Genomic DNA, 15273 nt, shown 5'->3' with positions numbered 1-15273 from the left:
TTTATGCATGTGTATGTTTGTGTTATGTAATCCAATGAATATGGATATTCACACTCTATACATTTCTGGTAAAATGTGCAGTGGGTGTGCAAACTTTGTGGAGAGATCCCCTTGCACCCCGGTGCCGGAATAAACATACCTGCTTTATAACTCTCTCTGAGTTGTAGAGTTTGTTTCTGCACATCAAATATTAAGAAATTCTTTTACCAAACAATGCTTAACTTCATATTTAACAGGGCCTGATCAATTAAAGTGTACAGAAAAGATATCCTAACCTTGAGAATAGATCCTGCAGAAATGTTCAAACAAGATGGATAAGAAAGAACAGTTTGGCCAGACAACAGAGTTGTGAAACATCCAAGGAGAAGCAGTTGTCCTCAAAAGACTCGTGACCATAAAATGGAAAAAGGAGTAGGGGGATAACTCCGCCAACGACCACTGATGACCACCCGGGACTCCTGTGCATGTGTGGTGTAGTTTTGCAGTGCCAGCATTATGTGCATGTAGTAGACAGGCAGAAAGGTGGAGACTTCTTGGAAAATGTATGAATATTCATGTCTTTAAGGTACATAAAGGATGAACTTTTGGTTTTGTGTATGCACATTAGGTAGAGTGATTCCCCGTGCATCCAGTGCTGCAATAAAGAATGCCTGCCTTCTAAAACTTCAAACTAAGACTTAAAGAGTTGTTTTGAGACTGGCTTTACAGTAAGACTGTTTCCCAGGCTTATGGTTTCCAGGCTGGCAGCCATTTTCTCTGCTGGTGTTCTTCAACAGACATTCTCTTCTCTTCAGTCATTTTCTCTTTCTAGCCAGGTCACCTTTTTGGCTGCTCACAAGCTCCCTACAGCCCTGCCTTGCCTTGCCCACAGCCTAACCGACCACAGCCCAGCCTCTGCCTGGCCATCCTAAGGCTGTGTCTAGTACTTTAAAACTCAGCTGCCTTTCTCTAGAAAACCAGCCAAACAAGCTTATATTCAATAAGACATCATCCAGCATTAACTAAAGGCTAGACCTCTAGCTTCAATATAGTCTATTTCATTGCTTAATTGCAATTACATTCAAAGCTAATTCAAGTGTGGGAACACTACACTATTACTAATTATTTTTAATATTTCAAATTCCCTAATTGCATGTATTTTGGACTATGTACCTCATAAAGAAACTTGATCTGTTTGCAGGAGAAATGATCCTTATTCATAGATCTGTTTGCAGGAATAATTACTGCAGTTGTGAATTAATTAAATTCTTTGAAAAGGCCTTGTTATATTCAAAATGATACAGAATTTGACAATTACATGGTGAGACAAAAGTATGTCAACCAATATATAACTAAGAAATTAACACAACAGTCAGAATCCAATGTAACTGTTAAGCAGGTACTCTTTTTTAGCAGTGCTGGCATAGCCCCGGGGAGTCTCCACCATAAGGGCTCCCACGAACTAGCAAAGGACATCAGTTTACATACACACAAATCATACATATTCATCAGATTTCCTGGAAAGGGGTGTCTTACGAGTTCCTGGAATTAATTTACATAGTCTGAGCATGCATACTAGAAATGGGGTGAGCGTCTTCGGTGGTAGAAGGAAAAAATACGGGGTCTTCTCCACGGTATCCACTCTTTCCAAGGCATGTGCTGTGAAGTAAAATCCAGGTGTCTTCTTCCTAAATCTGCGAGATTATCCTCCCTAGACGGTATTTCTGTGTCCTTTTGTTCAAGTTCCTCTCATCTTAGTTTGCCCAAGTGCCCGTTGAAGGCATCGAGTCTGCTATCAGTGAGTTATATAGGGAACGTTTTACCTTTGTCTAGACAGGCAAAGAGGCCGCGGGAAAACAATAGAGGAGTCTTTGGGAAACAATCACAAGCAAAACTTTCATGCATCACAGTTTAATCCGAAATTTATGGGTTTAAGCCCTTGCAATATATCTGCCTCATGTCAAAAATCCTGAGGAAAGATAATTCTGGAGGAAGGAAGGGAGAACGCATTTCTGGCTGCAACGGCCTCTCCTGGCACCACATGACCTTTCCGGCAGCGCCAAACCAGTTCACAGCGTTGAAATCCTCCGCGGAAGGTACCACAAGGCGAACCCCCCGCTTCCGCCATCCCTCCGCGCACCCTCACCGCATCACTCCGGGTCAGAGAGGGCGAGCCAGCCGTATGGGCGGGGACAATCCAAAAAGACAGGCGACGCTACCAATCGCGAGGTGGATCGGGCAGGCAGTGATCTGTCGACCCAATGAGCGCCGCGGGGGGCGTGGCCGCGGGAGGAATCGCGAGGCGGCGGGCGGGCGCGCGCGGAGGCAGCCGCCATGGCTGACGAGATCAGTAAGGCGCAGGCCGCGCGTCCCGGCGGCGACACCATCTTCGGGAAGATCATCCGCAAGGAGATCCCCGCCAATATCATCTATGAGGACGAGCAGGTGCGGGCGCTACGCGGCGGCCGCTCGCTCGCAGCCGCCCGTGTCGGCGGGTGCCGCTGAAGCGCTCGGGAGCGCGGCGGGGCGGACGGGACGGACGGGGCCTCTCCGCACCCTCCTGCAGTGTCCCTAAAGAATCGGTCTTCTTCGGTGCGCGGCCCGGCCCGGCGGGTGCCCGGGCGGGTGCAGGGCTGCAGGTGCTGCTTGGCCCCAGCCGCGCTGTGTCACCGGCCTGTGTGTGGAGGAGGGCCCCTGGCGCCCACGCAGCTCCCGGCGGCCGCTGGCATTCGCCGTGTCGCAGCCTTACGGCACTGCAGGCCCTGCGGGCTGTGCTGCCAAGGACTGGGGCTCTCGCTCCTGGTGTAGGACGGTGGTCGCGAAACCGTAGATGGACGGCCGGCAGGCAGTCTCCTTGTGGGTTCCAGGCGTGTGTATCTAAACACCATAACTAGCTGTTTCCGCACGCCACAAATGCAGGTCTTGATGTGCCTCTCAATAGCATCATGGAGATAATACAACTGTGCCTGCCACACTTTGGTTATGAACCTCTGAGGGGGATTATTAAAGATTTATAGAGAATTACAGCTTTTTCTGCTCTTCACAGAAGTTGAACTGGTCTTACCGCAGGCTGAAAAAATCGGTTTCTGTGGTGAGGTGGGACTGATGGCATTCAGTGATGCTGGCATGCCACAGCATGCTAGGAGCTAAGTGAAATGGTTAGTTTATGCAAAAATGCAGCTGTTATATCGAAGATGTAAACTAAACTAATATCCGGTATAAGTTTTTTTTGTTTTGTTTTGGTTTTTTTTTTTTTTTAATATTGAAATGCTGAACGTTAACAGGGGCTTTTGCTTTTGAAATAGATTATCTGCAGTGTAGACTCACTTCAGTTTGTCTGATTTGTGATCGTAAAAATTATGCATAGGTTGGAACAGCGTTTTCTTAATAGATACACAGATGTTGCAGCTGCCATCTACTCCCGAGAATACTGGAAATTTTCAGTGCTTTCCGAAAGTCAGGCTTACGTTGATGCTTTGCGTTTGTGTGTGTTTGTGGGCGTCCTTTCTTTATCCGGGTCAAAGCTGGTGGAGGTTTTTCCTCGGCTGTGTACAGCCGTGTAACCTGAGCACTGTGCTTGATTGAGAATTAGCCACTGACTGATAAGTGATTTGAGAGCATATAATCTACTCAGACTGCCATTAGTGCACAGTAGCTTCTGGAAGAATAATTACCTGCAGGGTCTCGGTTGATTTTTACCTTAAACTACACAGAAATGTAGAACTTCTTTTAGACTTTAGTTGATAATAGTGGATGATCTTTAATGCATTTTGATGACCCTGTGAAGGTCTCTTTAGAGGTGGCTGGAAATGTTACAAGGAGAAATGTAAGGAAGGCTTTTAATCATCAATTGACGTGCAGAGAAAAGATATTAAAAAGTCAAAAGTCGCTGTGGAATTAAACCTTATCACTGTTGTTTTAGTTTAAAGTTGCTGAAATGAAGCTTAATTTTACCATGCAGTCATGGACTTTCTGTGATTGTGCTTTTGTTCGATACCACTTCTGGTCTGTGTTCTGTAGAAAATTTCTTCCTATTGGTCTTTTGCTCATTAAAATCTTTGACTCGGTTTGGCCATTTGCATTCTGCCTTTATGTGGACCATACAGGATAGAAAAACTGCTTACAAAATGTTTAACTCAAAGTAAGATTTATTTACCTAGGTGCAAATTAGTTATATTCTTACATTCTGTGCTTACCACCCTTCTCTGGAAGAAACAAGCAATTCATGAGAGATTTGAAACTGGGCATTATCTTCTCAAAGCTAGTTTAAGAAAGGACAGGTTGGAGGTATACAAGATAAAGCATTGTTAATGCAAGTAATGTAAGTTCAGGCTTCTCACCACCTTTATGCTTGGCAGAAGCCACAGTTCCTCTCAGTAGAATCAAAAAGCAGCATAGTCACCTAGAAAATTTACTTCATTGATTCAGAAATAAGTGAAAGCATCTAGGAAATATATATTTTGAAGAATATAAGATATGTCTTTGTAAGTGTGGACTCTTTGTGGCATAATTCAACCAGTTTCTGATTGATAGTAATTTTGGTAATTGCATAAAATTAGTTGGGAATCAACTGCGTACTACAAATAGTTCATATTTCAAAAGTGATGCCTTTTCCTCAGTTTGAGAATGTCTGAAGTAGAGCCAGCCATAATACATTGTTTTGAAATAGTCTTTTTCTGAAATAATGTGGTGCTGTTGAGAACAGAAATGTAGTATGGCCTCAATCACATAGCTTAAGGTTCTTTGAAATTGCCTTGCTATCATTGACCAAGACGATTCATACATAACTGAAAGATGATTAGCAACAGTTTGCCATTTTTTTTATTAAACGGGATGTTAATAGAAAAGCAAACTAGGCATAAATGTACTTTTTACAGGCGTGCATGCCATCAGCTCTGTTAGTTATGTATATGTGGAAATAATAAATCATGAACCTAATTGCCTATTAACTTGCTGAGAAGACTGTAGCTTTTAAATAATATTTAACACAAAATAATGATTTTTTTTCTTCATACCAACAGGTCTTGGTAAGTAGGTGTTTTGTGTTTAGAAATTAGAGGACTTGGAATAATATATCACTCGAGAAAAATAAATATCTTTGCTTATATTTGGGGGATCTGATAATCTGCTTAAGTGTGTATTTAGTGGGGTATATGGATTTACTTAAACTTTTACCTTTCACTGAAGCAAGTTATGTTTGCTCTTCCTCCAGTGCCTTGCGTTCTATGATATTTCACCCCAAGCTCCAACACATTTCCTAGTGATTCCTAAGAAACCAATTGTCAGGTTATCTGAAGCAGAAGATTCTGATGAATCTGTAAGTACTCTAGAAATGTTCTGTACACCAAACTGTACCTCTAATACTTCATAATTTATTAGACTCTTATCCTCTTGACATTTCAAAGAAGTAAAGTAGTTTTCCAGTACTACAGTCCTTTTCATCTAGCTTAGACTGGGAATTGAGTTAAAGTTTTCCAGTAAAATTAGTGATATAAATCAAAGTGTATTTCTGGGATATGTATTTGTAGTGCAAAATGAATTGTTATTTTGGATGTCTTTTTTCTTGGTTTACAGGCAGTAGTGCTTTAATAGGGGCTTGGGGTTTTTGGCAGGTCAGAGATGAAGAAAGGAAAAGTTAGCTGAGAGATGCTGAATATTTAATTTGTAACTATAAACTTCAAGTTCAAATATTTTGTAAACCTTTACATGGTAAGGTAAAGTTTCTCTTCCACCAGAATTATATGTTGCCTAAAGACGTAATGGGGGCTTTAACAACAATGAGATAAACTTAGCTTTTGTGACACTTTTTAGTGTGTTACAGTCTAGCTTGAAAAAAATCTATAGCCCTTTTTCCCCCTAATTTTAGTCAGTCTTTATAGCTTTTCTTGGAAAGTGTCAGTTGCAGGCAGACAACAGTTTGAAGAACAGGGGCTGATTTTCTAAGAATGAGTTTACTGGCTTATCTGAATAGTTCTCTACTCTCATTCTTTCCCTTCCTGCCCTCTTTCCTTTTTGTGTGTTTTCTGTTCCGGTTTTTTGTTGTTTATTTTTTCTCCTCCAGCTTCTTGGGCATTTAATGATTGTTGGCAAGAAGTGTGCTGCTAACCTGGGCCTGACCAATGGATTCCGGATGGTTGTGAATGAAGGGCCTGAGGGTGGGCAGTCTGTCTATCACGTACATCTCCATGTTCTGGGTGGTCGTCAGTTGGGCTGGCCTCCTGGCTAAGATTTTCACACCGCAAGAGTTAACTGCATGCATACGAATTACCACCAAATAGATGTAATATGTTGCCCATCAATCTAGCCACTGTTAATGTATTTTTTTTTTAATGCGTGTCTACAAAGAATAATAAATGCTGTGAACAACATTCGCACAATAAAGATTTTAGCATGTGGAAATCATCTCTGTCTGGTGTGCCTTACTGGTGGAAACAATTCTGCAAGTTAAAATACTTTCAAGTATGTAGCGTGTTTCAGTCTGCTGTTACCAATCTTTTGTAGAGAGTGATTTGCTGAGACATTTGAAACCTGAAGGTGCAACTTCTTCGCAGTCTTTCATGTCTTTTGTGAATAAAACATCTAAGCTTTTTGAATGTGGTATGTAAATATTCATAAAGCCAATGTAGGCTTCTGCCAAAACTTTTTTGAAAAAGTGTTATATGAGAAATTTCGAACATGCCATTCAAGGGCTGTGTCAGTATAGTGCAATGTGCTGGAAACATACAGCTCCTGTTGGAACCCTTTGCTAGTGGTTGCTTTATAAGGCCTCATCTTTCTGATGAGAAGAGGTAAAACAAGCAGCTGTGATAGTTCCATAGCACACTGGTATTTACTTCTGTGTCATGATTTTGATGGAATTGTGGAGTTGAAATGAAAATATTGAGTTGTGTCTGTAGGGCCTTGTAAGATGTTCAGGGCATTTCATCTTGGCACATAAGCAGCATGATGTAGTATGTATACACTTCAGATTCTAGATGTTATTGGGCAGATTTTGTCATTCAGTGGATAGTGGTTTATGTTGCTGCATACAGTTGTTCATGCAATGCTGTCATCGAATCTTCCAAGACAAGGAATTTTCCTGAAGTTAAGGGTTACGGATGTGTCTGCCAGTGTAAGTATAAAGCAACTCTTCTTTTTGTTAATAATTGGGAAGTCCCAGATAACCATTTTTTATGATGGAAGATTGTAGGAGTCTGGGCTGCATTAGATGGGAGTTAATGCAGACAGGAGGATTCAAGGCCGAAGGCAAAGCTAGCAGTAGAAGGAGTAGCTGTACAGATAGCAAAAGAATGAACACCTGTGGTCAGCAAAAGCAGAAATAGCTGTGGTTAGCAAAAGCACACCAGTTTGAACAAAGCAAGATATAAGATAATGAAGTTTTAGCAAGGTTTGGGCTTTATATACGTAATTACAATTAATGAATGCAAATGCTTGTAGAAGCACGTGGACAGTGCATGTAGATAGCATGCAGCCTATTAGAGGACAGACAAGCCCGCGTATGGAACTTAGTGTACTATAAATGTAACCAGAATCAGAGAATAAACGAAAGATCTGATCATCATATAGGTGTTGTGTTGTTCCTGATCCCGCATGAGAAGTTAAGAGACCCCAGCGGAAGATAGTTGGAAGCCTTTAGGCAGATGCCTGAAGAAAAACGGGTAGTTGTGAGCACTTCTTCACCGTGCAATTTTCACAACAAAGGTGTTAGAGAAAGACATGTGGGAGTGTAGAAAGTGGACAGGTAAAGGCTGTAAGTTGTGATTTGTATTCAGATAAAAACTTGTAAGTTTGGTAAAGGCAGTTGAATTTATTTAACTTACAGTATTCTTTAAGTACTTCTGAAGGTTCTGAACCTTCAGAGTTTTTACCCTAAGACATGACTTAAACTGGAAAATCAGCTAGTGCTTCTGAAGGCAGCTGGTGTATAGCTGAGTTAGGAAGAAGGTGACCCTGTAGTGGTAGCCTGGCAGCTGTTCTCCTGGATGTCCTCCTGCACAGAAGTGAAGGCGGCCACCCAGCCCCCAGAGGTGTGACGTCCCTGAGCAGACAGCTGAATGTGTATCACAAGAATGAGTTATCACTAGCAGATACAGTGGGGCTACAGTAAAGGTTTATGGCTGGGAAGGCTCCTATTGGAACCAGTTCATGAAAGACACTTCAGGATATTGAGTTTAACCATTGGCACCTAAATGTGGGAAAGGGCATGTGATGTGTGTACTATTTTCGTGCTTCTAATTTCTGTTTTATGTGTATGCTTTATACCAACATTGGCATATGTGGATTCATGACTCATGAAGTTAATTGTATAACTGTTGAACCCTTTCACACCCTGTGTGAAAGTAACCCAGTAAAGCTTTTGTTGCTTTACTTGGAGTGTGAGTTGCAGATGTATGTGTTTCAGGAAGGTAAGAAGACTTCCAAGTGGAGGCAGAACCATGGAGTTGTGCAAGGGTAGCCACGAGGTGAGCTTGCTAACTGGTTTAGTTGTGCTTCAGTTTCAGATGAGTGTTCTGCAGTACCTTGAAAACCAAAGACCAATGCTCAAATGAGTAGTAGACACTTGTCAGACAATGGTGACCACAATGTGGAAAAGATATAATTGGAAGAAGACTATTTTCCCTAATTTGTGGCTCTTAAGATACCACTGAACCTTCAGGAAATGGGAGAACTGGGTATTAGTATTAGTTAGCTCTTCCAGCTCCTTAAAGCATCCATCAGGTTGTTGCTAAAAGGTAGACTCAGACTCCTTGCCATTGATTTCCTTCCACTTTAGTTGCAGTCTGTTGCTTTTGTGGCTAGGTAATCAGATCTGGTACAGCTACTCTGACCTGTAATTTCTAAGACGTTGCGAAGTGAGATATGTTAACTGCATCACAGGGAGACAGCGAACTTCATCTTAGATGTTATAAAAAACAGGGGGATGGATATGGGAAAGTAGGGTTATGCTACATAGCTCTTTACTGACAGATCTGAGAAACCCACTGGAAGATGTCTTGGTCTCTTCTGTTTCTCCAAGTAATCAAATACAGTTAGATGGTAAAAGTTTGTAAGTAACCCATCTTTATTTAATCTTCATGGGCAGAAGGTGGAAGTGTTTTACCTGAAGTAGGTAGAAGCTGATGTATGGTCTGAAATGGAATTGCTGTAGTCTTTGCGTCCAGTTAACTGGATGATTGAACTAGGCAACATCTATTGTTATGTCAATGCAAACTCCCTCTATCTGGAAGGTGCTCCTGTTTTTCAGAGGTAGGGATGGAGCTGGGAATGTGTTGGGAAGTAATAGGGGGAATTTTGAAGAAGCTAGATATGGTTTATAAATTCAGGAAGACTAGATTATTAGTGGTTTAGTGGTCTCTGGTGTAATTTATGTCTCATCTTGCAGGTAATACCACTGTTACATAGTTTCAAATGAAAGTCAACAAATGGACATTAAGAAATAATCCACTGAAAAAAAGAGCTTGGTAGGGAAAATTACTGGTAGAGAAAGCTTATGTATCATGTGTTTATGTTACAATTTTTAAGGATTCCAAAAACAGTAATGAAAAGATATGAATACTTTGGTATTTTAGTTTGTATTGGAACTCTTCTTTCAAAGTGAATTTGGCTGTGTTTTAGTTTGTGGTTTTGGAGTGATATTGGGCTGTGTGCATTGGGTTCTTCTTGAATGAACTGGAACATGCATGCCAGGATGGACTACATACAATCCAGCCATGAACAGGCTTTGAGTCTGTGTGTCCAGACTAGAGCTTGACAAAAGAACAAAACCAAAAATTCTGAAGTCTATGTAGTAGGGGTGTTAATCTCAGCTTTACAGATTGACTCTTATTGATCTGTACTGTTTGCTAATGTAGTATTTGTAGTAAAGGTGACATCCATGTGAATGGCAATAAAGGTATGAAAAAGAGGCAGAGCTTACACAGTAAGTACAGTATGAAACTCAGAAGATCATGGACTGAGAAGGACTTGGATTTTGTGAGGGCATCACACTTAGAGGGTGAGCTTGGTCTGAAAATACTTAGTTGTCCTGAGGACAGTTGAAAAATGCAGAGTAAACTGACCACTTTAAAGGATGTGTCTCCAGCTTACAGAGCATCACAGAAGACTCACACATTCGAGTGCATGTCAAGTTTATTATTATTACTCAGCTTGAAGTAATGGTTATACTAGCAAGAGCATGGTTGTGTTCAAACCCTGTGTGTGTTTAGATTTTGTTAGATTCTGCTGCATGTTCTTCAGTAATTAAACTAGGTGAAAATGTGGTTTCCCTCAGGAATGAATGGCAGGGATGTTTGAAAGAGCCATGGAAGACTGAAGGGTAGCGCTAGGTTGCTGTGGAGCTACAAGAGTTCCTTTTGCTTTAAAGCCAGTTATTGTACTTAGACTGTTTTGGTTCTAGGACTTAAAATTATGCAGAGACCCAAGTAACCCTCTGATGAGTGTCCGAGAGAGAGAGTTGAACTACATGTGACATTTATGTGAGTTTTTTAATATGTCAGTCACTGAGTTTGAACTAACACCTCCTAGCTATGAAATTATGTATTCTTTTAGGTATTGAGTTGCCTGGTCCTGTTGAGCCAAGCTGTGAGTAGCCATGCAGTTCTCGAAAATCCCATGTCGTGGTCTGAGCTCAGAGGGCAGTTGAGCATCATGCAGATACTCACTCACCCTTTCTTCCTCAGGAATTGGAGAAGATAAAGGCTCAGGAATGAAGATAAGGACAGAGAGGAATGGCTTGCCCATTATAGTCATGGGCAAAACCAGACTCAGGGGAAGAACATAAATTTAATTCAGACACTGACAATAACAACAACAACACTTAACAGAGTAGGACAGTGAGAAGCATTACCATATTTTAAAAACATTGCCACCCTCCCTTCTTCCTGGGGCTCAGCTTTGTTCCTGATTTCTCTACCTCCTTTCCCCTGGTGATGCAGGGTGCAGGGGATAGGGGGGGTTACAGTCAGTCCTGCCACTTCTTCCTTGGGGTGGGAAGAGACCTCCTTGCCTTCTTTCCCTGCTTCAGTATGGATCCCCTCTCATGGGAGACAGTCCATGAACTTTCTCCAATGTGAGTCCTTCCCACAGGCCACAGCCATTCCCGTGCTGCTCCAGCATGGGTCACCCCTGTGTGTTGCCCTCCTCCTAGAACCAAACTACAACAGTAGGGATTTCTTCCCACAGAGTCCCATCCTTCTTTGTGTGCAGTCACCTGCTCTGGAGTGGGGCCCTTCATGGGCTACAGGTGGGCATCTGCTCCACCGGCACCTTCATGGATGGCAGGGGCACAGCCTGCCCTCTCACCACGGGCTGCAGGGGGGTCTCTGCTCTGGCGTGCCCCCTCACCTTCCTCCTCTTCTCTTCCACCGCCCTCTGTGTTTGCATAGGGGTCCTTGTCACAATTCCCACCCTTCATCCCAGATTCCTCTTAAATACTTTATTGCAGAGGCACAGGCACCGTTGATAATTGGCTCAGCCTTGGACAAAGGCGGGTCCAACTTGAAGCCGGGGGAACTTTATAGTAGCTTCTCACATGGGCCACTGCTGTAGCCCTCTCCCCTGCTACCAAAAACCCCCACCACAGACACAAACCCAGCACATCCCATGACAATAACTGTTGCAGATTTGGACAAGCCATCCTGATTTAGGCTACACTTGTCTTACTTTCTCCTTTTTGTTTGTTATTTTCATGTGTGTTGGAACTAATTTCTGTGGACCAGATCTCAAGATCACTGTGTTAATATTTTCTCTGATTATGGCTGTATTTGCTATGGATTTTAATACAGGGTTCTTTATTCATTCTGTCTGTTTCTTCTCCAGTTACTCATGAAAAAACAACCATGGGAACATCCTTTAGGTTTTAACAGACAGGGAAAGTCTTTAATAAATTTGGTAGAATGTAATCTTCTTTAATTGTTATTGCCATTTATGAATTTATGTCCTTTTAAAAAATTGTAATAGCGTACTCTAGCCAATTCGTAGCTGACCTTGAAGAAATGGTAAGAATCAAAAGCTAGGCTGATACTGCTGGGCAGAGGTGTCTGCAGGGTTGGCCACTAGGTGTATGCCCTATACCAGTCATGAAGGAGTTGAAAAGGAGATGTGGGCTTTATTTGACTGTAATGTGCTTACACCTGGCACTTGGGCTGGTTACAGGGCTGCCAGGTGGAAAAAAACTTGTATCTAAGCCTAAAATGCCATCTTTTCTGTAGAAGTTGAAGGGGGGGATAGGTGGTTTAAGGAGAGGTCACTGCTTTAATGACTGGGCTCGGAATAATACTCTTCGGCGACAGGAAATCTGTGAAAGATCTGCGGATCCAGCCCCTTTGAGGGGGAAGTTTTAAGAGAGCAAATTTTTTTTGTCTGAAAAATGGAAGGCTCTTGAGAGAAAAGGCATCTAGAGGTTCCACAATGAAGAAATCACCTCTTCTCAATTTGTAAAAGTGAAAAAGAACCGGCAATCCTGCATGCAAAGGGTGAAAAATTTAAGTATTAGCCTTGTGGATGTTCTGTGTGTTGGAAACCCAGCAACACTTGTAAAGATGCTACTGAGTAGATGTGAGTTTGATTAACTTGGTCTTGGTAAACTTGGTCAAAACATAGCCTTAGAGGAGACAATGCCCTGGGGATTCAGGAAGGGTAAGGGGACAATAAGTGAGACTGGAGCTGTAGTTCCTGACCCCTTTGTCAGGAAGGATTTGTACTGTTAGTTTGGCTGAAGGTCAAGTACCAGTCAGTCTTTTATAACAGAAATTTCAATGACAGAGGAGGCTCTCAGCTGAGAATAACTATACTCCAAAACAATTATTGTAGTGGTAGCTGTGCTTCCGTCAAGTTTAGTCAATATAAAAATTCTGTTACTGTGAAGAAGACAGCAAATTCTCTAGAAACTTGGTAAAACATCATATTGATAGCATGTGTTAGTTGAAAGATGAAAACTGGATGTGGACACCCCCACACACACACTATCTTGTAATAGGGAGGAGGGAGAGTGTTTTGCCTTGCTTATATCTTCTATTTTGTTTAAAGCTGTCAGGGGTCTTAGAGTTGATTCCTCTTGCAAAATGGGAACAGTTCTATCGGTTCATTAGTAAAATGTACATTTGTGCTGCAGGTACTTTTTTTTTTTTTCTTCTCCAAGAGTAGCCAGTCTCTAAGTGCTGTTTTACATAAGCAAGGAGGTAGGATCAGTGTTTGAGACCACAGCAGCTAACACCGAAGCAGCCAGTTGGAGCTACAGTGTTTTAGTCTCTTACAAGGTCATTTACCCTTGCAGAGTTGAAATAATGCTATTTATCCCTATGTTTCTGTTTAATTTTTATAATAAAGTGCAGACTATGGGGTGTGTGGTGTGGGTGGAATAACAGTTCGAGAAGCTTCATTGCAGGAGAGAAATATCTGTGAGGAAAGGGAGAGGGAGAGATGATGGAAAAAAGAAACAGTAAACTGAATGTGGTGATTGAATGTGGTGGTGCTGCAGTGAAAATCTGTGCCTGTTTATGTTGTGTTAGGGCAGGAAGGGGGATATTGGCATGAAAGGCACCTTCTGCTTTCTTATGTGGCACTGAGGGCTTTTGTATTCCCTGTGTTCTCTCTGGGTCCTTTGCTCAGTGCACAGGTGTAGAAACCTGGAGGTGAAGTTGCGTAGTTCCGGAGAGTGGTTGTTCCTCTCTGATTCAGGTCCATGCTAGGACCTGTCTCTGTCAGATAACCCAGTGCAAGCCAGGGGAGGCTCAGTGCCTTGATTTGTATCTGAACTCATACAGCTGCCTCTAAAATTTTTGTACTCTTGCACAGAGGTGAGGTTCCAAAGGTCTTCCTTTCTGTAATCTTTTAATTGGAATGCATTCAGTGATTAGGTTGCAAATGACACTACTTCATACTGATGGTTTTCCTTCTTTTTCTTTACAATCATTTCTGCAAAAAGGATTTAACAGTTTTTAGTCCAAAAACTTTACCCCGTAAATTGCGCCTGGATCTCACTTTAGTAAGAACATTTGGTTTTACGCTTGATGGAATTAATGAGCTTGTCGCCGCCTTTTTTGTTGTTAGAAAAACCTCATTTGATTGTTCATATTGTGCTTTTTATATCGTTTAACAGCTCAGCAGTGTCCACAAAATTGCTTCCACTTTTATTCACAGTAGAGCAAACAACATGCATTTGCTTTTCCAGCTGTGACATAGAGACATTCAAGTTTTGAATCAAAAGATGTGAAGTGGGAGACATGGTACTTTTCACTTTTTGCTCTGACACACCTCTCTGGATTGCATCTCGGTCTCCCTGGAGACTGTGGTTATCTTTAAGTCTTAAGCTAGCTTAGGGCCTTCCTCTGTTATTTTCATGCAAACAAAATGGAATTTGATCTTCGTGTCTAAACAAGATGCATCGTGACTGTAGTCCAGTGCTTAGGATACTTATTTATATCCAGTAAAGCTTAGCTTAGCAAATTGTCTCATGAGAGATGTTGAACACCAGCATGAGGGTCAGGCTGATGTGACCATTTTGCAGACGAAGCTGGGAACAATTGGAAGGTAGAATTATGCTCCTGTACTTTAAATTCAAGTCCTCTGTTCCATAGTAAAGGCATATGGGATATGATATGCTGACTACTTTAAATACAAAGTATAGGATGCAAGGGTAGACATTTTGTAATTATTAGAATTCTCCTTCAGACAGCTTTTCTTAATTAAAGGAAGAAAAAATAATTCTGTGTTTTATAAATGTCCTGATCTTGTTGGAGTGTGTATAAAGTATGCTGTAAGAAGGCTTTCCACACTCACCCTCTTTGAAAAGTGTGGGTAAAGGGTAAACATGTAGCTTTCTGGAGGTAACTGGGTAAAACAAAAGGATTCCTTACACGTTTAAGCACTTTAAGGGCAAGTGTGGTGTTCGGTCTGGTCTTTTCGGACAAGGGTGAGTTATATATCTGTGTTGTCATTAGTATTGTTGTCCTCAAGGTGGAATGAGAGGCTATGTGTTACAGAAGCCATCTGCATAATTAGAAGAATGTGCTTCCTATTGCGAAGGAATAAAAAACTATGTTTATGAAACACAGACCTTTATATGGGTACATTTGCCTTTAAGAGATTTTGGTTTCAACTGTGTTTATGATTAGTAGTAGCACTTCTCAATCAGTATGTTAAGAAAGTGATTTCCTGAGTTCATCCCAGATGTTACTGCAAGAAAAGAGAAAGTGTGCAGCAGAACAATGACCCTCGTCTTCAGAAGAATGGACTTCAGCTTCTTGACTGAGCTTGTAGATGCTCATGGGAGGCAGCTGTGAAGAATAAAGAGGC

The 15273-nt window shown here is 41.7% G+C and overlaps 1 protein-coding gene across 1 annotated transcript; it reads left to right on the top strand.

Annotated features, from left to right (window-relative positions):
- Nucleotides 1-2257: 2257 nt before the first annotated feature.
- On the top strand, nt 2258-6381 carry HINT1 (histidine triad nucleotide binding protein 1). The gene is made up of 3 exons (XM_074932564.1): nt 2258-2424; nt 5192-5296; nt 6041-6381. Exons 1-3 carry the CDS (start codon nt 2314-2316, stop codon nt 6203-6205), a joined length of 381 nt encoding a protein of 126 aa, XP_074788665.1. The 5' UTR covers nt 2258-2313; the 3' UTR covers nt 6206-6381.
- Nucleotides 6382-15273: the final 8892 nt, after the last annotated feature.

The sequence above is a fragment of the Athene noctua genome, chromosome Z (assembly GCF_965140245.1).
Source record: "Athene noctua chromosome Z, bAthNoc1.hap1.1, whole genome shotgun sequence".
NCBI classification, from domain to species: domain Eukaryota; kingdom Metazoa; phylum Chordata; class Aves; order Strigiformes; family Strigidae; genus Athene; species Athene noctua.
The sequence above is the reverse complement of the archived record's forward strand: the minus strand, read 5'-3'. Positions and strand labels throughout refer to the sequence as shown.

Bases quoted from the DNA above. Each gene is read 5' to 3' on its own strand.
- HINT1 (XM_074932564.1), top strand. From the start codon at position 2,314: ATGGCTGACGAGATCAGTAAGGCGCAGGCCGCGCGTCCCGGCGGCGAC. The intron at 2,425-5,191 runs GTGCGGGCGCTA...CTCTTCCTCCAG, and splicing joins TCATCTATGAGGACGAGCAG to TGCCTTGCGTTCTATGATAT. The intron at 5,297-6,040 runs GTAAGTACTCTA...TTTCTCCTCCAG, and splicing joins CAGAAGATTCTGATGAATCT to CTTCTTGGGCATTTAATGAT.